Genomic DNA, 24,708 nt, shown 5'->3' with positions numbered 1-24,708 from the left:
TGGTGTGGTTACATGTGGTATGCAGTTGTGAGGCCGGTTTGACGTACTGCAAAATGTTTTAAAACATCGGAGGCAGCTTATGGTAGAGAAATGAACATTCAATACTCTGGCGGACATTCCTGCAGTCAGCATACCAAATTGCACGCTCTGTCAAAACATTTGGCATTGTGTCAGTGACAAAACTGCACATTTTAGAATAGCCTTTTGTCCCCCGCATAAGGTGCACCTGTGTAATGATCATGCCATTTAATCCGCTTCTTGATATGCCACATCGGTCAGGTGGTTGGATTATCTTGCGAAATAAGCTTTTTGTGCGTATGGAAAATGTCTGGGATATTTTATTTCAGCTCATGAAACATGGGACCAACACTTTACATGTGTTATTTTTTTTTCAATCATACTTTCCCCAATGCCACATACACGTGGAATAGAAATCCATTAAGTGATGTATAACGTGAGCGTTATCTACAGTTTAGTGTAATGTTAGGAAAGTTTTTGTGAAGTAACTAGCCTATAATTTCCACAAAAATGTTTTAGTGCAGCATTCTAACAGTTGAAGCCAAAATTCATATACACTTGGTCATACACACAATACCAATGGCTGTAATGTTTTATTTTTTATTTGTCTAGTTTTAAGGCTTACAGCCAAGAACTTCCACGCAACATCAAATGCTCACATTCATACCATGTTTTTACCATGGTAGATTCATTTCTATTCATGGTAGAAATTGCCAAAGTAGAAGATTCATTTAATTCATGAACAGTGCTATCTTGTGCCAGCTGAGCTCAAAGATTTTATACCAGAACTTTGGCCTATTTAGACAGGTTTATATCCAAACATGGGTAAAAGCTAATCTACAAGAGAAATATCAAACAATATGAATTGAATTTGAACTCAACTGGTGACGAGTGAAACTGTAAATGATGCTGAAATATTAAAGCAAAGATTGGCCTTGAATTAGAAAGCACTCAAGCCTCTTGCATAACCATTTGCCCACCTGCAAATGCTGCTTAGTCTGTTCCATTTCACGCCAGTGACAGTGCTGCAGTTTTAAAGCAGGAATCGAGTCAGTTGACGGGGCAAAGACGTGTGCATGTGACAGTCTGGGTGGAGCTAGGCATTGTCTGTGTGCCATTCGTTAGGCCAGGTTGAAACCTTGATTGTGATCTATGGCTTGGAGAAGCTTGTTTTGGAGCGTCTCCCGGCTGCTGTATTTGGGCAGGTCCAATAGGTTGAAGCAGGTGTGTGCAACGGGCAGGTAGTGTTCCCCGCCTCCCGTGGGTTGGATCACCAGCTTCAGGCTTTTCATGCCCAGGATGGGAATGCGGTCACTTCCTGTGAGAAACACTGAAAATACAATACACATTACTTCAGTGTCAAAAGCATTTAAGCAGTAAATAGCCCCTGCTAGCATGGCATTGTGACATGACAGTCTGAATACTTTCAAAGAGAGTGCCTTACAGAGAAAGAGCTTCTTTTTCTCCAAAGAGAGATCGTGGAACACCTCCCAGAAGAACTTAATGGTTGGATTTTCAGCCCAATACTCTCCTTTATACTCAGTGCTCTGGTGAAAGAAACAAATTCCATTACTGTACCACTCCAAGACCAATTTATATCATTCAAGCTAAATGGGGACACCTCTGTACCTTTTCAAGCTCTTTCCAATCGTAGTTGGTGTTGCCAATGACCATGGCCTGCAGTTCGTTGGGCTGGAACAGCTCCAGGACTTTGCCACCACACACTTTGTGGAAGCCTGCGAAAAAGGACTCGAAAAGCGCGGCCACTGATTTATTGAAGATGTAGTCCACGTATGCAGAGACAAACTCAGGCCTGAGGGGGAACGCCATGAAAAATAATATTCAGAAACGCATCAGCAGACACTCAGAGGCTCTCTACATATGTTTAGACACTCAGACAAGACATGATTAAGCACCATTTTGTTACAGAACTACACATTTGTTCAAAAACTTTGAATCAAATCAATCCACTTAACAATTCAGCCCGACTTTGTCGCTAAGTAGAAGTTCAATTACAAGAACTTGGAATACTCTGTAAAAGTACCTGTTTGAGTTGTCAACACAGATATCCATGCCATTTGGAACCAGTTCTAAGACCTCTGTGGCGCCAAAGTTTTCAACTGTAACCTGAAACAAGTTGGACAAATTACATTGACTTCTCCTAGTAAGCCTTGCACACGTCACCCTTTGCCATCTCTAGACAAGAGATTCAGCTACCTAAAGTACATTGATGTAAAAAAATGTTGAAACCTACGGTGAAGTTCAAGCAGAATGTGTCTTCAACATCATCCTCTGTGTAGTCTAGTAACTGCTGCAGACTCCTGGTTTTCAGTGAAAAAAGGGACAATTGCTCATACTACAGCCCACGGTGCAGTCGGAAAGTATGCAGACTCCTTGACGTTTTCCACATTTTGTTACGTTGATTGTTTTTTCTACTCAATCAACACACAATACCCCATAATGATAAAGCAAAAACAGGTGTGTAGAAATCTTTGCTAATGCATATAAAATAAAATAGAAATATCACAATTAAATAAGTATTCAGACCCTTTACTCACTACTTTGTTGAAGCACCTTTCACAGCGATTACAGCCTTCGAGTCTTGGATATGATGTGACAAGCTTGGCACACCTGTATTTGGGGAGTTTCTTCTATTATTCTCTGCAGATCCTCTCAAGCTCTGTCAGGTTGGATTGGGAGCGTCGCGGCACAGCTATTTTCAGGTCACTCCAGAGATGTTCGGTCGGGTTCAAGTCCGGGCTCCGGCGGGGCCACTCAAGGATATTCAGATACTTGTCCCAAAGCCACTCCTGCGTTGTCTTGGCTGTGTGCTTAGGGTTGTTGTCCTGTTGGAAGGTGAACCTTCACCCCCAGTCTGAGGTCCTGAGCGCTCTGGAGCAGGTTTTCATTAAGGATCTATCTTTCTCTCGATCCTGACTAGTCTCCCAGTCCCTGCCGAAAAACATCCCCACAGCATGATGCTTCCACCACCATGCTTCACCGTAGGAATGGTTCCAGGTTTCCTCCAGACGTAAAGCTTGGCCTTCAGGCCAAAGAGTTCAATCTTAGTTTCATAAGACCAGAGAATCTTGTTTTTTTATGGTCAGAGTCTTTAGGTGCTTTTTGGCAAACTCTAAGCAGGTTGTAGAAACATCACAAGGATGATCAATTGAAACAGGATGCACCTGAGCTCAATTTTGAGTCTCATAGCAAATGGTCTGAATACTTATGTAAAAAAAACAAAAGAAACATGTATTTTTATTTATCAATTCTAAAAACCTGTTTTCACTCTGATTATTGGGTATTGTGTGTAGATTGATGAGGGGAAACATTTATTTAATACATTTTATAATAAGACTAATGTAACAAAATGTGGAAAAAGTCAAGGGGTCTGAATACTTTCCAAAAAGCACTGTACACTGAGTATACAAAACATTAAGGACACCTGCTCTTTCCATTACATAGAATGACCAGTTGATTCTAGGTGAAAGCTACAATCCCTTATTGAGTCATTTGTTAAATCCACTTCAAATCAGTGTAGATGAAGGGGAGGAGACAGGTAAAGAAGGATTTTTAAAGCTTGAGACAATCTAGACAAGGATTGTGAATGTGTGCCACTCAGAGGGTGAATAGGGAAGACAAAATATTTAAAGTGCCTTTAAATAGGGTATGGAAGTAGGTTCCAGGGGCACCGGTTTGTGTCAAGAACTGCAACACTGTTGTGTTTTTCCAGTTTCCCGTGTATATCAAGAATGGTCGACTACCAAAAGGACATCCGGCCAACCTAACAACTGTGGGATGAAATGCTTTTGACACCTTGTATAGTCCATGCCCTGATGGGGTCCAATTGCAATTCAATTCTAATGTTGGGTATTCTCAGTGTATAATTTGGAATAAACTTTTTTGAAACAATCAAATTTGCCAATTTGTCAACCTTCTCATATCCTCTGATGATCAAGAATCTTCCACAACCATTTATATTTTATTGCACCATGAAAGCAATAAGCAGACCGTGCATCCACATTAGTGCTTAAGGGAAACCCCCGAGGTGCTTGACCCCTAAGCTGACCTCCCCACATCAGGCATCAGCTCCTTAAGATCATCCAATGTGGGGTTCCTCTTCAGCAGCTTCTTGTACAGGGCCACTGGGAAGTGGAGGTCCACGATGGTGAGGTTGTAGATGGCCAGCCCACAGATGACCCCGGTGAGGTGGAACAGGTCAATGTCCTCAAACGTCTGAGAGGAACATGGTCCATAGAGTGAGGAAATGCAACCAGGATGGTGTCCAAGCATACCAGTACTTCAGATTTTAAACAGAATACCACAACATAACACTACTGGGAATACCTTGACAAAGTGTCAACGTAAAGCTAGAGAGTTTTCTGAAAGGACACAACGCACATTTCACTGGAATGAAACAAGACTGAAATGTATCAATAGAACATTGTACCTTGTTTGCAAACCAGATCAGCCTGGACTCCTCGTAGTATCGGAACATGCCGTATTTGGGGTCCAGGAGCTCTCTCATGATGAGAAGGAAGAACTCCTTCCGCACACCCCCTGCATCGACCGCCTCTTCTCCAACAAAGATCACCTGCATCGCAAAAACATAACCATCAACTCCAGCGTACATCTAGGACAGCAGTCTCAACAGTCTGATCTGACAAATTCAGGTTCAGGGTTGTGTTAGGCAACGGAAGAAAACAGGGGGGGGATGTCAGGATAAGATATGCTCATTTTTGTGCTGCTATAGCGTGCCCTAATGAACACAACCCAGGTGTGATGGTAGAGGGTAAACAGGCTAACCTTCAGAGGTTTCTTGTAGTCAACGTTCTTGGACTTCCTGAGGACCTCCATGGTGTCCCCGACGATGTTCTCCCTCCTCACAATGAGGATGAGGCAGGGGTTAACAGACTCCACCACGGGAAGGAACATGGAGCTGAAGTTCTGCCGCTGTGCCTGGTCCACTGCCATCTAATGACACCAGAATTAATTCTAAATCCATTCAACCTCTACAGCGCTTTTCATTATACAGAAAAATCTCAAGGTGCTTGAAAAGCTAAACAAGCAAGCATAAGACAAAAAAAGAGCTCAACCGTCATGGTGCAACTACAAGATAAATCATGGAAATTGTCACACGATCAATTATTTTGTTCAATGTGTAAAAACGAATGAGTCATTCATCCTTACCTGCATTTGAATAACAGCATCAGTTTGAAGCAGGGTGGTCTTTGCCTGGGCATCAAACACGAAGGGGTACTTACAGAGGGTGACCGCACTGTCATGAGCCTAAGGGGACAGAAGCAATAACTTAGGGTAGGATATTAGTGACAGCATGAGATTCCATGGGTTCTCAATAACATTGTGCATTCAGGGATCGTAGTATTGAATTTGCTCAACTCACCATAGAGTACATCTGCTGTTGAATCCATGTGATGTAGTCGTTTCGGATGTCTATCAGGTCATCCAACTCGTGAATGTAGAATTTGTCGTACTGTATCATATGTCCGGCTCTTTCGTTCACCTAGGAGATCAATAAAAATAAAATAAAAATGGTTAACCCTGAGGCATTTGAAGGAAAAGCAACAATTTTTAAAAATTAAAACAATAAATGTTCCGTCTATAACTAGGAGTAATGTGAGAAATAATGCTCTTCTACAGTATTGCTTGAATCACGCCATACAGCTCGGCCCCATAGTGTGAATCCGGCGTATGTGATTTGTGTATGAACACTCACAGCGTGCAGGATCTCCAGAAGCTTGAGTGCCGTGTCCAGGAAGCAGGTGAAGACCCTCTGCTCTGAGTGGGGGACTCCCACCTTGTGCATCTTCAGCAGGTAAACCACCACCACCTTATACAGCTCCACAAGCCTCTGGAAGACTGGGGCTTCGAATTGAGACCACCAGTTGCCTGGATCAGTACAGAGCAAAGCAAAGAGACGTAAGACAATTTGGATGCAAAAATCGAATAAACTAAGAGGTTTACCTGGCCACATAGTAGAATCTATAAAAACACTTTGATTGAAATCAATATGTTGAATAATCACTCAAAATACCAAAACCTGCTAATACATCAATTAAACCCAGACTTAATCTCTCTCTGAACAGTTTGCTGCTCCATTATGTTCACCGAATATACAGCTGAAGTCGGAAGTTTACATACACTTCGGTTGGAGTCATTAAAACTCATTTTTCAACCACTCCACAAATTTCTTGTTAACAAACTATAGTTTTGTCAAGTCGGTTAGGACATCTACTGTGTGCATGACACAAGTGATTTTCCCAACAATTGTTTACAGATTATTTAACTTATAATTCACTGTAACACAATTCCAGTGGGTCAGAAGTTTACATACACTAAGTTGACTGTGCCTTTAAACAGCTTGGAAAATTCCAGAAAATGATGTCATGGCTTTAGAAGCTTCTGATAGGCTAATTGACATCATTTGAGTCAATTGGCGGTATACCTGTGGATGTATTTCAAGGCCTAGCTTCAAACTCAGTGCCTCTTTGCTTGACATCATGGGAAAATCAAAAGAAATCAGCCAAGATCTCAGAAAACAAAAATTGTAGACCTCTACAAGTATGGTTTATCCTTGGGAGCAATTTCCAAAAGCCTGAAGGTACCACGTTCATCTGTACAAACAACAGTACGCAAGTATAAACACCATGGGACCACACAGCCGTCATACCGCTCAGGAAGGTGACGCGTTCTGTCTCTTAGAGATGAACGTACTTTGGTGCGAAAAGTGCAAATCAATCCTAGAACAAAGGACCTTGAAGATGCTGGAGGAAACAGGTACAAAAGTATCTATAGCCACAGTAAAACGAGTCCTATATCGATATAACATGAAAGGCCGCTCAGCAAAGAAGAAGCCACTCCTCCAAAACAGCCATAAAAAAGCCAGACTACGGTTTGCAGCTGCACATGGGGACAAAGATTGTACTTTTTGGAGAAATGCCCTCTGGTCTGATGAAACAAAAATAGAACTGTTTGGCCATAATGACCATCATTATATTTGGAGGAAAAAGGGGGATGCTTGCAAGCCGAAGAACACCATCCCACACCATGATGCTGTACGGGGGTGGCAGCATCATGTTGCGGGGGTGCTTTGCTGCAGGAGGGACTGGTGCACTTCACAAATTAGATGGCATCATGAGGTAGGAAAGTTATGTGGATATATTGAAGCAACATTTCAAGACATCAGTCAGGAAGTTAAAGCTTGGTCGCAAATGGGTCTTCCAAATGGACAATGACCCCAAGCATACTTCCAAAGTTGTGGCAAAATGGCTTAAGGACAACAAAGTCCAGGTATTGGAATGGTCATCACAAAGCCCTGACCTCAATCCTATAGAACATTTGTGGGCAGAAATGAAAAAGCGTGTGCGAGCAAGGAGGCCTACAAACCTGACTCCGTTTAAATTTAAAGGCAATGCTACCAAATACTAAGTGAGTGTATGTAAACTTCTGACCCACTGGGAATGTGATGAAAGAAATAAAAGCTGAATTATATCACTCTCTCTACTATTATTCTGACATTTCACATTCTTAAAATAAAGTGGTGATCCTAACTGACCTAAGACAGGGAATATTTACAAGGATTAAATGTCAGGAATGGTGAAAAACTGAGTTTAAATGTACAGTCGTGGCCAAAAGTTTTGAGAATGACAAATATTAATTTTAAAATTTAGCTGCCTCAATTTGTATGATGACAATTTGCATATACTCCAGAATGTTATGAAGAGTGATCAGATGAACTGCAATTAATTGCAAAGTCCCTCTTTGCCATGCAAATGAACTAAATCCAAAAAAACAACATTTCCACTGCATTTCAGCCGTGCCACAAAAGGACCAGCTGACATGTCAGTGATTCTCTCGTTAACACAGGTGTGAGTGTTGACGAGGACAAGGTTGGAGATCACTCTGTCATGCTGATTGAGTTGGAATCATTGTCAAACATGATTACCTGCAAGGAAACACGTGCCGTCATCATTGCTTTGCACAAAAAGGGCTTCGCAGGCAAGGATATTGCTACCAGTAAGATTGCACCTAAATCAACCATTTATCAGATCATCAAGGACTTCAAGGAGAGCGGTTCAATTGTTGTGAAAAAAGCTTCAGGGCGCCCAAGAAAGTCCAGCAAGCGCCAGGACCGCATCCTAAAGTTGATTAAGCTGCGGGATCAGGGCACCACCAGTACAGAGCTTGCTCAGGAATGGCAGCAGGCAGGTGTGAGTGCATCTGCACGCACAGTGAGGCGAAGACTTTTGGAGGATGGCCTGGTGTCAAGAAGGGCAGCAAAGAAGCCACTTCTCTCCAGGAAAAACATCAGGGACAGACTGATATTCTGCAAAAGGTACAGGGATTGGACTGCTGAGGACTGGGGTAAAGTCATTTTTTCAGTTTATTTTGGGGCACCCGGAAAAGGTGAGCGCTACAATCAGTCCTGTGTCATACCAACAGTAAAGCATTCAATTTTGCACGAGAACACAGCCATGAATAAAGAATGGTACCAACACATCCTCAGAGAGCAACTTCTCCCAACCATCCAGGAACATTTTGGTGACGAACAATGCCTTTTCCAGCATGATGGAGCACCTTGCCAAAAGGCAAAAGTGGCTCAGGGAACAAAACATTGATATTTTGGGTCCATGGCCAGGAAACTCCCCAGAAACAAAACCCCACAAATTCTGACAAACTCTAAGCATTGATTATGCAACTATTCATAATTTTTATTTTACCTTTATAGGCAAGTCAGTTAAGAACAAATTCTTATTTTCAATGACGGCCTAGGAACAGTGGGTTAACTGCCTTGTTCAGGGGCAGAACGACAGATTTTCACCTTGTCAGCTCAGGGATTCGATCTTGCAACCTTTCGGTTACTAGCCCACTAGGCTACCCTGCCGCCCCAACAATGGGCTGCCATCAGCAGCCCAGAAGTTAATTGACAGCATGCCAGGACGGATTGCAGAGGTCTTGAAAAAGGGTCAACACTGCAAATATTGACTCCCTGCATCAACTTAATGTAATTGTCAATAAAAGCCTTTGACACTTATGAAATGCTTGTAATTATACTTCAGTATTCCATAGTAACATTTGACAAAAATATCTAAAGACACTGAGGCAGCAAACTTTGTGGAAATTAATATTTGTGTCATTCTCAAAACTTTTGGCCACGACTATATGTAAACTTCCGACTTCAACTGTAGCAACTTACCAAGCACCTTCAGTGGAGCCTCTTTCAGACTTATGAGTGCCTTGGCAAAAGGGATGGCCAGAGTCACGTATGTGTTTGGGTCACTGAAGAGAGGACACTCTGGCAGGGTGAGGTAGAGTCTCAGCGCCTCGATGTCTGGAGGGGAGCTGCTTAGTCTGGGAATCAGGTTCTTTTCCAGACTGGCTGCAATCTGACACATGAGAACACAGTGTAATGTTTAATGCTATAACAATTCATACAGAAGGGTGGCAAACATACATCTATTGTAGTTAAGTGGATAACTGTCATTTTAGCCAGCCAGACTTATAATATACCGACTCCCTTTATTTCCACCACTAATTGGAATACCCTACAATGCTAAAGCGTCAACAAATGTCATAACATGAGGATGAATATTTTTTGGTAAACCATACTTCAAAAATCAAATTACTCTCAGCCATGTACAAGTCACCTGCTGTGCAATTTCTGGATAGTCATGTTGAACGACTCTGTGAAACAAGAGGCGAGCCATGTTCATGTCCACCCCTGAGCATTTACTGCTCGTGTTGTAGTGATCTGGATGGCTACACAAAACAGAGGTTCTCTTCAGTAAAACATGCATCAATGACAATAGAACATAGCAAAAGCTTTAATTCATAGAGTAAATGTTGACACTTCAGAAATCTTCAATGAACATGCAGACTGATCGTCCCGTTTCAGTTGAAGGCAGACAGTTGTATCCTCCTTTCCCAAAGTTTTTTTTCTTCTTCAATTTAAAAAAAGTATTATTTCAATACATTCAGTCACATTTTCAAAGTGAAGTGGAATTGATATTACCTGCCAGCCAGAAAGCTTCCATTGAGGCAACTTGCAGAGGAAAACACAAGATCGATCTCGCTACAAGTCAAAAGAAAAACAGTGTTCAACACAATCTAGCTGGGACCAACAAAAAAAAGCCACTGTTCATCCATACTATAGCTAATTCTAATTTATGAGCGTATTTTGAGAAGTGAGGATTTTACTTGGAAATCTCTTGTGGGAGTCTTCCGTGTGTATAATGGTTCAGCCATCTCTGAGTGAGATCAGCAGATAAGGTGCATATGTGTCTTCTGGGATCTGGTATTCTGATGTCGTCAGGCACCAGAGGGTTCTAGCAGAATAAATTGTATTAAAAAAAAAAAAGTCAACCATTTCACTATCATGAACATGTAAACGGTAAAGCATTGACATGTTTTCAGCACGTGCAAGTCTTTCTGACATGTTTACAAACTGTATCACCAAAATCCCCAAATAGGATTGGCAACACTTCATGTATTAATTTCTCTCATGTAAAAATAAATAAAACATTTGTTAGCGCAGAACCTTAGTTATGAGGACTCTTGATAAATTAGGGCTGGTGGGGTATAAAAATGACCTGGGGAGTGTAACAGTGGGCAAAGCTCTGGTCCCCTCCAGCATAGATCCTCTTAACACAGCAGCCCTGCTCCATGTCTGGAATATAAAGTTATGATCAGTCTTCTGAATCAAAGATTCAAATCAGATGCAGAAAATTGAAGTGTTTACCTGTGAAACCCGTCTGAGGGGGCCTGCACTAACCTGCGATTGTGGGCATCGGGCCATTGTAGGCCACCCAGGGGCCTTTGACTGGGGCAGGGCTGTTCCTGTTGGATGTGGAGCGTGTACCGAGCTGCCCGTTCCCTCCCAGCCCAAATGAATCCATCTTTCCAGAGGAGGGGATGAAGGCCAGAGTGTGCTGTCTTGAAAGGACATACAAAATATCACACATTTTTCTCAAGACACCATGTGTTCTATGATATTAGTGTTTTAGGAACTTTGAAATGTCAGCCCAAATACTTGTCTCCCCCAAATACCATAGGTTTCAGATGCATGTATTTCCCGTCACGCTACACATGATTTTCAAAATCTTTCTGGAGACTATGGACTTGGTGAATCTGCTTTGTGTATTCTAAAACAGACCAGTGCCACATTTGAAAGCAGAGACAGCGCAGCAGACAGTGTGCTGTACCTTCCACAGGATATCTGTGTGACTACATTTCCCATGAGCTCAAACACCTTCCTGGGGTTGATCTCATGGTTTGTAGTGTTATGTCCAAGCTGGCCATACCCTCCTGCTCCAAATGTAAACACACCTCCTTCCTATGAAAGAAACAAAACAAAATCTTAAGGAGGTGAAAGGGGTTTCAGAATGTACACTAAACAAAAATATAAATGCAACATGTAATGCGTTTGTCCCATGTTTAATGTTTAATGAGCTGAAATAAAAGATACCAGAAATGTTCCACACACACAAAGCATGTGTGGCATATCAAGAAGCTGATTAAAACAGCATGATCATTACACAGGTGCACCTTTTGCTGGGGACAATCAAAGCCCACTGAAATGTGCAGTTGTCACAACACCACAGATGTCTCAAGTTGAAGGAGTGGGCAATTGGCATGCTGACTAAAGGAATGTCCACCAGAGCTGTAGCCAAAGAATTAAATGTTCATTTATCTACCATAAGCCGCAGTATTTGGCAGTATGTCCAACTGGCCTCACAATAGCAGACCATGTGTATGGTGTATGTCTTGTGGGCGAGCGGTTTGGTGGGGTTAATGTATGGGCAGTCATAACCTACGGACAATGAACACAATTGCATTTTATTTATGGCATTTTGAATGCTCAGAGATACTGTGACGAGATCCTGAGGCCCATTTTTGTGCCATCCATCTGCCACCATCACCTCAGGTTTCAGCATAATGATGCACGACCCCATGTCGCAAGAATCTGTACACAATTCCTGGAAGCTGAAAATTACCCAGTTCTTCCATGGCCTGCATACTCAGATGTTATCCATTGAGTATGTTTGGGATGCTGTGGATCGACATGTTCACGACAGTGTTCCAGTTCCTGCCAATATCCAGCAACTTCGCACAGCCATTAAAGAGTGGGACAACATTCCACAATAAACAGCCTGATCACATTATGCGAAGGAGAGGGGTTGCGCTGCATGAGACAAATAGAACACCAGATACTGACTGGTGTTCTGATCCACACCCCTACCTTTTCGTTAAGGTACACTACATGACCAAAAGTATGTGGACACCTGCTTGTCGAAGATCTCATTCCAAAAACATGGGAATTCATATGGTGTTGTTCACCCCTTTGCTGCTATAACAGCCTCCACTCTTTTGGGAGGCTTTCCACTAGATGCTGGAAGATTGCTGCAGGGGCTTGCTTCCATTCAGCCACTAGCATTAGTGAGGTTGGGCGATTAGGCCTGGTTCGGAGTCAGCGTTCTAATTCATTCCCAAGGGGGTTCGATGGGATAGAGGTCAGGGCTCTGTGCAGGCCAGTCAAGCTCTTCCACACCGATATCGACAGACCATTACTGTATGGACCTTGCTTTGTGCACGGGGGCATTGTCATACTGAAACAGGAAAGAGCCTTCCCCAAACTGTTGCCACAAAGTTGGAAGCACAGAATCGTCTAGATTCTAGACTCTAGAATGTCATTGTATGCTGTAGCGTTAAGATTTCCCTTTATTGGAACTAAGGGGCCTAGCCTGAACAATTATTGCTCCTTAACCAAACTTTAGTTGGCACTACGCAGTCGGGCAGGTAGCGTTCTCCTAGCATCTGCAAAAAACAGATTAGTTCGTCGGACTGCCAGATAGTGAAGCGTGATTCATCACTCCAGAGAACGCGTTTCCACTCCTCCAGAGTCCAACGGCGGCAGCTTTACACCACTCCAGCCAATTCTTAGCATTGCGCATGGTGATCTTAGGCTTGTGTATGGCTGCTCGGTCATGGAAACACATTTCATGAAGCTCCTGATGAACAGTTATTGTGCTGACGTTGATTCCAGAGGCAGTTTTGAACTCGGTAGTGAGTGTTGCAACCGAGGAAGATGATTTTTAGGCGCTACGCACTTCAGCTGTCCCGTTCTGTGAGCTTGTGTGAGCTACCACTTCACGGCTGAGCAGTTGTTGCCCCTAGACGTTTCCACTTCACAATAAAGCCCTTACAATTGACCGGGGAAGCTCTAGCAGGGCAGAAATGTGGACTTATTGGACAGGTGGCATCCTGTGATGGTGCCACGTTGAAAGTCAGAGCTCTTCAGTAAAGCCATTCTACTACCAATGTTTGTCTATGGAAATTGCATGAATGTGTGCTCGATTTTAAACACCTGTCAGCAACAGGTGTGGCTGAAATAGCTGAATTCACTCATTTGAAGGGGTGTCCACATCCTTTTGTATAGATAGTGTATCTGTGACCTACAGATGCATATCTGTATTCCCAGTCATGCGAAATCCATAGATTAGGGCCTAATGAATTTATTTCAATTGACTGATCTACTTATATGAACTCTCTCAGTAAAAACTTTGAAATTGCTGCATGTTGCATTTATATTTTTGTTCAGTAGGAATGAAATAACAATGCACAGTGCCTTCAGAAAGTATTCATACCCCTCTACTTATTCCACATTTTGTTGTTACAGCCTGATTTCAAAAGGGATGACCTTTTTTTCTCCTTCCCCCTCACCCATTGACACACAATACCCCATAATGACAAAGTGAAAATATGTTAGATATTTTTGGCAAGTTAATGAAAATTAAAAGACAGAAATATCTAATTTACATAAGTATTCACACTCGAGTCAACATTTTGTGAAAGCAACTTTTTCGGCGATTACAGGTGAGTCGTCTTGTGTGTGTCTATCAGCTTTGCACATCTGGATTTGGGGATTTTCTCCCATTCTTCCTTATAGAACTTGAGAAAATCTGCTAAGTAGGATGGGGAGCGACAGTGAACAGCCACCTTCAAGTCTTTCCACAGATTTAATGGGATTCAAGTCTGGGCTTTGGCTGGGCCACTCAAGAGACACTTGTTCTAAAGCCATTTCAGTGTTGCTTTGGCTGTATGCTTGGGGTCATTGTCCTGTTGGAACATACTCTTTGCCCCAGTCTAAGGTCATTTGCACTCTGAAGCAGGTTCTCATCAAGGATTTGCCTATATTTGATTCCATTCATTGTTCTCTATATCCTTACCAGTCTCCCAGTCTCTGCCACTGAAAAGCATCCTCATAGCATGATGCTGCCACCACCATGCTTCACGGTAGGGATGGTGTTAGACGGGTGATGAGCTGTGTCTGGTTTTCTCCAGACATAGTGCTTTGTATTCAGACTAAAGAGTTATATTTTTGTCTAATCAGACCACAGAATATTTCACCTTATGAGCTGTCTTTCACGTGCCTTTTTGGAAACTCCAGGTGTGCAGTCATGTGCCTTTTTCTAAGGAGTGGCTTCCGTCTGGCCACCCTCCCATAAAGCCCAGATTGGTGAAGTGCTGTAAAGACTTGTTTTACTGGCAGGTTCTCCCATCCCAACCAAGGAACTCCATAGTTCTGTCAGAGTTGTCATTGGGTTATTGGTCACCTCCAGGGAGAGTCTTGGTATTTCCATATTTTTTTCCATTTCATAATCAACACTAGAAATTGTTTCATATCCTTCCCCAGATATACACTGAACAAAACATTGGGAACCCCTGCTCTTTCCATGACAGACTGACCAGGTAAAGGCTATGATCCCTTCTCACTTGTTAAATCCACTTCAAATCAGAGGTGAAGGGAAGGACACAGGTTAAAGGATTTATAAACCTTCAGACAATTGAGCCATGGATTGTGTATGCGTGTCATTCAGAGGGTGAATGGGAAAGACAAAAGACTGAAGTGCCTTTGGAATGGGGTATAGTAGTAGGTGCCAGGCGCACTGGTTTGAGCGTGTCTAGAACTGCAAAGCTGCTGGGTGGATTCCAACCAAGTTGTAGTGACATCTCAAGGATGAAAAATGTAATACACATTAGCTCAATTTGGAGTGTCATAGCAAAGTGGTGTGAAAACTTACAGTAAAAGTCCAAAGTTGACACACCTACTCATTCAAGGGTTTTTATTTTTACATTGTAGAATAGTGAAGACATCAAAACTTTGAAATAACACATATGGAATCATGTAGTAACCTTACATTTAAAAAAAATAATTTAAATCAATATATATTTGAGATTTTACATTCTTCAAAGTAGCCAGCCTTTGTCTTGATGACAGCTTTGCACACTCCTGGCATTCTCTCAAACAACTTCATCTGGAATGCTTCTCCAACAGTCTTGAAGGAGTTCCGACATGCCGAGCACTTGTTGGCTGCTTTTCCTTCACTCCGCGGTCCAACTCATCCCAAACCATCGCAGTTGGGTTGAGGTCAGATGATTGTGGAGGCCAGGTCATCTGATGCAGCACTTCTTCACTCTCCGTCTTGGTCAAATAGCCCTTACACAGCCTGGAGGTGTGTTGGGTCATTGTCCTGTTGAAAAACAAATTATAGTCCCACTAAGCGCAAACCAGATGGGATGGCGTATCGCTGTGGTAGCCATGCTGGTTAAGTGTGCCTTGAATTCTAAATAAATCACTGACAGTGTCACCAACAAAGCACCCCCACACCATCACACCTCCTCCTCCATGCTTCACGGTGGGAAACACATGTGGAGATCACCCGTTTACCTACTCTGCGTCTCACAAAGACATGGCGGTTGAAACCAAAAATCTCTAATTTGGACTCAGATCAAAGGACAGGTTTCCACTGGTCTAATGTCCATTGCTCGTGTTTCTAAGTCTCTTCTTATTGGTGTCCTTTAGTAGTGGTTTCTTTGCAGCAATTCAACCATGAAGGCATGATTCACGCAGTCTCCTCTGAACAGTTGATGTTGAGTTGTGTCTGCTACTTGAACTCTGAAGCATTTATTTGGGCTGCAATTTCTGAGGCTGGTAACTCTAATGAACGTATCCTCTGCAGCAGTTAACCCTGCGTCTTCCTTTCCTGTGGCAGCCCTCATGAGAGCCAGTTTCTTCATAGAGCTATATGATTTTTGCAACTGCACTTGAAGAAACGTTTAAAGTTATTGAAATGTTCTGGATTGACGGCCCTTCATGTCTCAAAGTAATGATGGGATGTCATTTCTCTTTACTTATTTGAGCTGTTCTTGCCATAGCCCTATTTGGTAAAAGACCAAAAAAAGTCCATACTATCTTCTGTATACCGCCCCTACCTTGTAACAACACAACTGATTGGCTCAAACGCATTAAGGAAAGAAATTCAACAAAGTAATTTCTAAGGCACACCTGTTAATTGAAATGCATTACAGGTGGCTACCTCAAATCTGGTTGAGAGAATGCAAAGAGTGTGCAAAGCTGTCATCAAGGCACAGGGTGGCTACTTTGAAGAATCTCCATACACGTTATTTCATAGTTTTGATGTCTTCACTATTATTCTACAATGTAGAAAATAGTACAAATAACTAAAAACCCTGAAATTAGTAGGTGTGTCCAAACTTTTGACTGGTTCATTATCAATAAATATGCAAAACTTTCTAAAACGTTTTTTTCACTTTGTCATTATGGGGTAGTGTGTCTAGATGGGTGTGAGAAAAAAACGAGAAAAAAAAAACGATCATCCATTTTGAATTCAGGCTGTAACAAATCATTTTGAGTAAGTCAAGGGGTATGAATACTTTCTGAAGACACTAAGTGTAGTTATACTTAGAGTACACTACTACCTCACTGTGTAAGAGGAAGTTACCTTTGTAAGTGCGGCAGTGTGGTCTTCCCCACAGCAGATGTAGATAACCCTCTGTGACCTGAGGGACTTGAGCTGGGCTGGATAATACCGATCTGAAATATTATTTGGTTTAATGTTATATATCTTCTGGCTTCTTTTCGAAACAGATTAACATTGAGTCACAAGAAAGTTGCTTAGTCAGTCTTACCATTGTTGTCATTGAGGCCGAGTTGCCCAAACTTGTTGCGCCCCCAGCCAAATACGGCCCCTGAGAATGTGAGGGCAAAGCTGTGAGCACCCCCTGCTGAGATCTGGATGAAGGGAATCCCCTGTAAAGACTGGATGACTTGGGGAGTAGAGATGCCTTGTCCAGCTACTCCCAGCCCTAGTTGTCCGTATCGGTTTTGTCCCCATGAATAGACTTGGCCTCCTAAACAAGGGAACAGATTTGAAGTATTTAATATAAGATGGGAAACCTAATCAAGCAAATCGTTCAGAAAATTCCCTGTTTAAGTCTAATCAAACCAGACAGAAAGTGAATGCATAATCTGGAGTAGTCTATTATCCCTGGGGGGAAATTCAAGTTAGTTCTGTTTGAAGTCCTTGGGTGCATTTGGATAGTTTCTGAGATGTATATTTTTTTCCCTTTCCTAAGTGACTTTACCTTGACCTCGTTTGAAAACGTCAGAGTTTAAGGTAAAGATGGGAGGGACAGTCACTAAAGCCGGGTGTACACGACTTTCCAAAATAAGTAAATAAATATATCAGTGAGCCTCTCCCATTAAACAACTATTTTTCCTGTCATGTCGCTCACACTAAACGATGTGGCACAGACAGAGGTCACAACACTACAAGATTCTTTACTAGGTCGTGAGGATTCCCCGTACCACACTGTCTCGCCAAAACAATGTGTTAACATTTTAAGTAGCTATAACCAGATGTAGCTCAAAGCAGCCTTAAGCGTGTATGTCTAACTGGAAAGAGTTTGTCATACAGTGTTGAAATACTGTATCTAGCCAACATTTTGAATTGAATAACATTGCTTGTGGACTTCAGAGCTGTAACGATTTGACACTTTGGCGAGTACAAAACGCATGCTAGTAGTAAGCCTAGTCGACGCGCTCTCAAATATACACATTCTGGATGATGAACTTCATCATCGCACTGACTTCTTTTCTGGCGAGCTCCGATTAACTATTGCTGATTGTCCAAACTTGTCATTGCACATCTCACACTGCAGATTTTGTGCCGATAAAATGAAACATTTGAAAATATTGGGGCGTCTGGGACTGTTCAAAGATGAGATCGGTAGCCCACGGATTGCGTCTCTGACACGCTCACATTAAACGAGCGTCGGTGACGGCCGCATGCCACGAGTAGGCAACAACATTGGGATTTTGTCTCCGATCTCAAAAACTTGTCTGGGACTGCTAAATTGGGGCCAAATTTGTATAGTGTACAACCGGTTTAAGGAAAAGCAAGAAGAGGATAGGGTTTGATTTAATCTGTCCATCCTCATTCATGCCTCACTGATCAAATTTTATTAGTCACATGCGCCGAATACAACAGGTGTAGGTAGACCTTACAGTGAAATGCTTACTTACGAGCCCCTAACCGACAGTGTGGTTTCAAAGAATACGGATAAGCGATAAAAGTAACAAGTAATTAAAGAGCAGCAGTAAAAAAGAGCAATATATGCAGGGGGGCGCCGGTTAATTGAGGTAGCATGTACATTTGAAGTCGGAAGTTTACATACACCTTAGCCAAATACATTTAAACTCAGTTTCACAATTCCTGACATTTAATCCTAGTTAAAATTCCCCATCTTTGGTCAGTTAGGATCACCACTTTATTTTAAGAATGTGAAATGTCAGAATAATAGTAGAGAATGATTTATTTCAGCTTTTATTTCTTTCATCACATTCCCAGTGGGTCAGAAGTTTATGTACACTCAATTAGTATTTGGTAGCATTGCCTTCAAAATTGTTTAACTTGGGTCAAATGTATCGGTTAGTCTTTCACAAGCGTCCCACAATAAGTTGGGTGAATTTTGGTCCATTCTTCCTGACAGAGCTAGTGTAACGGAGTCAGGTTTCCTTGCTCGCACATGCTTTTTCAGTTCTGCCAACAAATTTTCTATGGGATTGAGGTCAGGGCTTTGTGATGGCCATTCCAATACCTGGACTTCATTAAGCCATTTTGCCACAACTTTGGAAGTATGCTTGGGGTCATTGTCCATTTGGAAGACCCATTTGCGACCAAGTTTGAACTTCCTGACTGATGTCTTGAGATGTTGCTTCAATATATCCACAATTTTCCTACCTCACGATGCCATCTATTTTGTGAAGTGCACCAGTCCCTCCTGCAGCAAAGTACCCCCACAACATGATGCTGCCACCCCCATGCTTTTCGGCTGGGATGGTATCCTTCGGGTTGCAAGCCTCCCCATTTTTCCTCCAAACATAACGATGGTCATTATGGCCAAACAGTTCTATTTTTGTTTCATCAGACCAGGGGACATTTCTCCAAAAAGTACGATCTTTGTCCCCATGTGCAGTTGCAAACCATAGTCTGGCTTTTTTTTGGCGGTTTTGGAGCAGTGGCTTCTTCCTTGCTAAGCGGCCTTTCAGGTTATGTCGATATAGGACTTGTTTAACTGTGGATATAGATAATTTTGTACCTTTGCTGTTGTTCTGTGATTGATTTGCACTTTTCGCACCAAAGTACGATCATCTCTAGGAGACAGAACACGTCGTCTTTGACCTGAGCGTTCTGACGGCTGTGTGGTCCCATGGTGTATATACTTGCGTACTATTGTTTGTACAGATGAACGAGGTACCTTCAGGCGTTTTGAAATTGCTCCCAAGGATGAACCCGACTTGTGGAGGTCTACAAAAAATTTTTGAGGTCTTGGCTGATTTGGATTTTCCCATGATGTCAAGCAAAGAGGAACGGAGTTTGAAGGTAGGCCTTAAAATACATACACAGGTGCACCTCCAATTGACTCAAATGATGTCAATTAGTATATCAGAAGCTTCTAAAGCCATGACATCATTTTCTGTAATTTTCCAAGCTGTTTAAAGACACAGTCAACATAGTGCATGTAAACTGACCCACTGGAATTGTGTTAGTGAATTATAAGTTAAATAATCTGTCTGTAAACAATTGTTAGAAAAATTACTTGTGTCATGCACAAAGTAGATGTCCTAACCGACTTTCCACAAATTTCTTGTTAACAAACTATAGATTTGGCGTGGTTGAAAAACGAGTTTTAATGACTGCAACCTAAGTGTATGTAAACTTCCGACTTCAACTGTAAGTGCTACGGGTCAGTAGTCATTTAGGCAGGTTACCTTTGTGTTCTTGGGCACGGCACTATGGTGGTCTGCTTAAAACATGTTGGTATTACAGACTTGGACACGGAGAGGTTGAAAGTGCCTTGTGAATGATGACCTGTCTAAAGGTCTTACTCAAATCGGCTGCGGAGAGTGTGATCACAGTCTTCCGGTACAGCTGGTGCTCTCATGCACATTTCAGTGTTATTTGCCTCGAAGTGAGCATAGAAGTAGTTTAGCTCGTCCGGTAGGCTCGTATCACTGGGCAGCTCTCGGCCATGCTTCCCTTTGTAGTCTAATGGTTTGCAGGCCCTGCCACATCCGACGAGCGTCAGAGCCGGTGTAGTACGACTCGATCTTAGTCCTGTATTGACGCTTTGCCTGTTTGATGGTTCGTCGGAGAGCAAAGCGGGATTTCTTATAAGCTTCCGGGTTAGAGTCCCACTCCTTGAAAGAGGCAGCTTTCTGCCACTTTCAGATGTCACTAAACTGAAATATAAAGCATGAATGAAGCAATATTTTATTTATCTATCCACATGTATTGAACAAACTCACCATAATGATGATAATTTAGTGGCATTGAATCGTGTTAAGTAAACGCTTCAGAGAATTTACCACAATTATCTTTAGGCTGGGTTCTGCTGAAAACCGTCAAAGGATAGTCCTGTGCATCCTTAGCAAAGGAAAGTAGGTAAGGACTGATAGAGCGTCCTTTCATTTTTCCTTGCTACCCGTCAAACTTCCAAGTCAACAAAGGCATTAAGAACTTTCCTTTGCCTTAAAGGACTATTCGAATGTCCCCTTACCTCTAGACAGAGCATGGGAGTGCCGATATCCACAGGCTACCTGAGCAATTTCTACATCTGATAAACTCTTGATGTTTCTGAGGGGGGGAAAAAAGTCCATTAAAGTAAAGTAATCATTATGCTGTTGTGAAATATATCTATACTGCATGTCAGGCACGTCACAAATCACTTTTTTATTTTTTTAAATACCACAATGCAAAGAGTATCGGTACAAATGGGGTCATGTTCATACACGTTGAGTTGTACGCATATCATTTATGAACAGGATTATGCTTGAACTTCCTGAGGACTTTAAAGTATTATTTTATTCACCTGGGCACACGTACACATTCTTCGAAGTTTGCAAGGCCCAGCTGTCCATCTGTGGCCAAGCCCCATGCAAACACTTGTCCTTTGTCATTCAGTGCGAGTGTATGGGCCTCCCCACATGACACTGCCACAATGTTCTGTGCATCTAGTGCCACAACCTGCTCTAAGGGGAACACAAAGCATTTAACATGTTTAACACATCGATTTACCACACCACAGTTAATCTAAAGATAGTTTTCAACCAAATACAGCGTTAGACTGACCCATTTTGGTTTAATTAGAGTAAGGGGAGCATGCAACACTTACCTGGTTTCTTTCGAGACTTCTCGTGCCCCAGCTGCCCAATGTCATTGCAGCCACAGGTGTACACAGTCCCGTCTCCCAGTAGAAATGTGGTGTGCCGTCGGCCACATCCGATATCACACACCTGCTTCCCATGAAAGAAATCACATTTCCGGGGCTCCACCACAATCTCCTCATCGATCCCGCCCAAACCTAGCTGACCGAAGGAAGCATTTCCCCAACACAGCATTGCCACCGCCCCCCCTCTAGCCCCACTCCTGGTGTGGACCAGGTCAACAGGATTACAGTCCCTGTGAAAGGATGAGAGAAACAGCGATGAGTCAAATAAATTACATGACGAGGTCTGTTACGGAGCACAAAATTGTCAACATCCAGAAATACATACGTTGTGGCAAAGAAGACCTGATATCAAGTTGTGTACACTTGGGCCATCTGTGACTGGGGAATCTGTGATGGAAAGCACCAGAAACAGACTGAAATAGTCTTGTAAATACTGTCACATTACACAACAGATTGAATGACCACAGAACAGCATTCCAGAGTACGATGTTTGTGCGACATCATCCTGTGCAGTGCACTAAATTAACCCTTGAATCATGACAGTGAGGATACCTCCATTTTTATCTGGGGTTGATTAATACCCTACTGATCCTATAATTCACTCACTTCTGTAATGGCCCGCATTTAGGCTACTTCCGCAGAAGAATGAATGCCCCACCCTTTGCTGATGAGGAATGTTTAAAGCATTATTTTAGTGATCCGATGAGGTATTTTTATGAGCGAAGATGTCTCATTGTTAACTTATATGAATGTGTGATGTTTATCTAGTGCTGTATATGATTTATATGAATATAAAAGGCCTCAATGCTGGAGGTATGCTGTTATTCTCGAAAATGTGCTTAGTATCCCCTAGAAAGGCCTGGAACACCTTTACTGCGGTGCAGTTCAGATTCTTATCTCACGTGTTGATAGACACCAGTTAAAATGTCACTGAAGTGTCAGTTGTGTCTGTTGTTTTCACAAGTATAAGTCCAGGTCTATCTACTTGCTAAATGACTTCATGGCATTGCAAGTGTGATAGCCTGGAATCTTCTCTGACAGAGTAGCTAGCTAGGCACTATAATTAGAATGCCTCTGTCAGGTGTGCGCGTTGAGTGTCTTATCATGGGTCTCATAAACATAATCCAAAAATGGGTGCAGTAAGTGGTTTACCCCATGGAGTTCCCCATTAGATCAAGGGGTTGAATGAATTACCTAATATATTTTTTTGTGTGTGTGTGTTTTTTTTTTTGCACTAACAGGGCCCTACACCCTCACACATAACATGCACATATATTTATACAGACTACACACCCAGTCACATACAAGCTGCTGCTACTCTGTTTATACTATATCCTGTTGCCTAGTCACCTTACCCCTATACATATCTACCGCCATCACTCCAGTATCCCTGCACTTTTTAAATATTGTATTGGAACTGACCCTGTACTTTGTGGAATGGCATGTTTAATAATAATATTTCAAATGGTTTTGTTCCCCTGACACTTGCCCTAGAATATTTGTATAATTCCATGTTGTAGAAGCAGATGTCTTAATGTCACATGCACAAGTAACGTTACAGTGAAATGCCTTTCTTGCGAACTCAACCCAATAATCAATAACGATGTAATACTTACTTATTGAGTTCATATTTCTCGTTTTTTTTCTTCTAGTATTACATCTTTATTGATTATTGTGTTGAGTTCACAAGAAAGGCATTTCACTGTAACGTTACTTGTGCATGTGACATTAAGACATCTGCTTCTACAACATGGAATTATACAAATATTCTAGGGCAAGTGTCAGGGGAACAAAACCATTTGAAATATTATTATTAAACAAACCATTCCGCAAAGTACAGAGGTAACTTACCATCTAAAAATGGAACATTATGATGCATCCAATTATACGGGCTGTACTATTATTTCACGACACAAGTCAGCTAGTTAGTTAACATTTTTAGCTAGTTAACGTTAGCTAGCCATCTAGCTACAGCGATCCACCGTTCAGTTGTCCGCGTGCAGCACGGCAGTGCCTGCGTTCTAACTGGCTGTTAATCAAGACAGACCTTCACAGGTAAGTTATATGGCTAACTAGCAGTTAACCCACACTAGCTGCCTAAATAGATAAATATGGACAAACCCCGCCTATGTGCCGCAAATGGATTCAGCTTACCTGTTGCTAGCCAATGCAATGGTGGCAAACGATGGCACGCACGAAAGGTCTGAAATGTTTTTCTTGTATTAGCAAAATTTCGATGACCAGACTTGCTCGGAAGGTGTAAAATGTAGATAGTCATTGAGATCAGGCAACTGCTGGCGCCACATACCAAAATCTTTTGCTATGCACTGTCATATTAATGACTGTAGCTTTATATGTCGTGTCATACACACAGAAGAAAAGCACTCGAACATACGGTAATCAAAGACTGTAATGTTCTAGAGTTTTTAGAAACTGGATGTGACGACAAAGCCATCCTCTTCTTCTTCTCTGGTGTAATGATGTGCGTTCCGCCACCTAATGTGCGGGTGGATGACAAAGATCCCAAACAGAACAAATTAATGCAGCGTAAAAAATATCCATACAAACGATCAAAAATATATTTTAACTAAACAAAATCATCCTTCTTTTCTGTTAAAATCCAAAATTCGAATCAGATCGCTAGACAGGCTCAGAATTATCCTGTGAGGGCGGGACGTTTTCTGGCGACAGTAGACCTTGCAGTGAAAAGGTCTTGGAGCCCCAAAAACGTATCGGCTGCAGATATAGTGATACCAACTTATTGGAATCCTTAGACACTTGTGCAGTACAATTAATAACTGTGGCTATAAATGCTACAAAATCCACCTTCTTCACAATGAGCGTATCCGTCTTGACCCTCTTCACCACCTCCGCATAGGGAATCTGCTGTGCAGCCCTGATCTTTGACACCTCAACCTCTTTCACCCTAACAGGGCACTCAAGGAAGTCCGGAGTATGATCCCCACCACAGTTGCAACATTTTCCATTCACAGTATATTTAATAACATACTTCTTCCATCTGCAAACATTTGACACGTGGCCATATCTTTTGCAATTCCCAGACTGTAATTGTTT

At 42.1% G+C, this 24,708-nt stretch overlaps 1 protein-coding gene across 3 annotated transcripts; it reads right to left on the bottom strand.

Moving 5' to 3' along the window:
- Positions 1–592: 592 nt before the first annotated feature.
- Positions 593–24,096, bottom strand: herc4 (HECT and RLD domain containing E3 ubiquitin protein ligase 4). Of its 3 annotated transcripts, none has more exons than XM_020481447.2 (25): positions 23,788–24,077; positions 21,959–22,020; positions 21,577–21,863; positions 21,274–21,433; positions 20,962–21,038; positions 17,029–17,250; positions 16,842–16,933; positions 11,241–11,371; positions 10,811–10,971; positions 10,629–10,705; positions 10,237–10,364; positions 10,052–10,111; positions 9,687–9,798; positions 9,236–9,425; positions 5,756–5,928; positions 5,423–5,542; positions 5,209–5,307; positions 4,825–4,992; positions 4,469–4,612; positions 4,088–4,254; positions 2,273–2,339; positions 2,063–2,145; positions 1,648–1,831; positions 1,463–1,565; positions 593–1,348 (listed from the first exon to the last, which is right to left on the bottom strand). In XM_020481447.2, the coding sequence occupies exons 3-25, from the start codon at positions 21,800–21,802 to the stop codon at positions 1,140–1,142; spliced, it is 3,153 nt and encodes a 1,050-aa protein (XP_020337036.1). In that variant the 5' UTR covers positions 21,803–21,863; positions 21,959–22,020; positions 23,788–24,077; the 3' UTR covers positions 593–1,139. The 3 variants fall into 3 exon arrangements, with proteins under 3 accessions (XP_020337036.1, XP_031679193.1, XP_031679192.1); XM_031823333.1 differs by having other exon boundaries at positions 21,274–21,428; XM_031823332.1 differs by lacking the exon at positions 21,959–22,020 and having other exon boundaries at positions 23,788–24,096.
- Between the last annotated feature and the right edge of the window lie 612 nt (positions 24,097–24,708).

The sequence above is a fragment of the Oncorhynchus kisutch genome, linkage group LG4 (assembly GCF_002021735.2).
Source record: "Oncorhynchus kisutch isolate 150728-3 linkage group LG4, Okis_V2, whole genome shotgun sequence".
Classification (NCBI taxonomy): Eukaryota; Metazoa; Chordata; class Actinopteri; order Salmoniformes; family Salmonidae; genus Oncorhynchus; species Oncorhynchus kisutch.
This window is presented reverse-complemented; position numbering and strand designations above follow the sequence as displayed.

Bases quoted from the DNA above. Each gene is read 5' to 3' on its own strand.
- herc4 (XM_031823332.1), bottom strand. From the start codon at position 21,802: ATGCTGTGTTGGGGAAATGCTTCCTTCGGTCAGCTAGGTTTGGGCGGG. The intron at 21,039-21,273 runs GTGAATAAAATA...TCCCCCCCTCAG, and splicing joins GAATGTGTACGTGTGCCCAG to AAACATCAAGAGTTTATCAG. The intron at 4,993-5,208 runs GTAAGGATGAAT...TGGTGTCATTAG, and splicing joins ATGCTGTTATTCAAATGCAG to ATGGCAGTGGACCAGGCACA.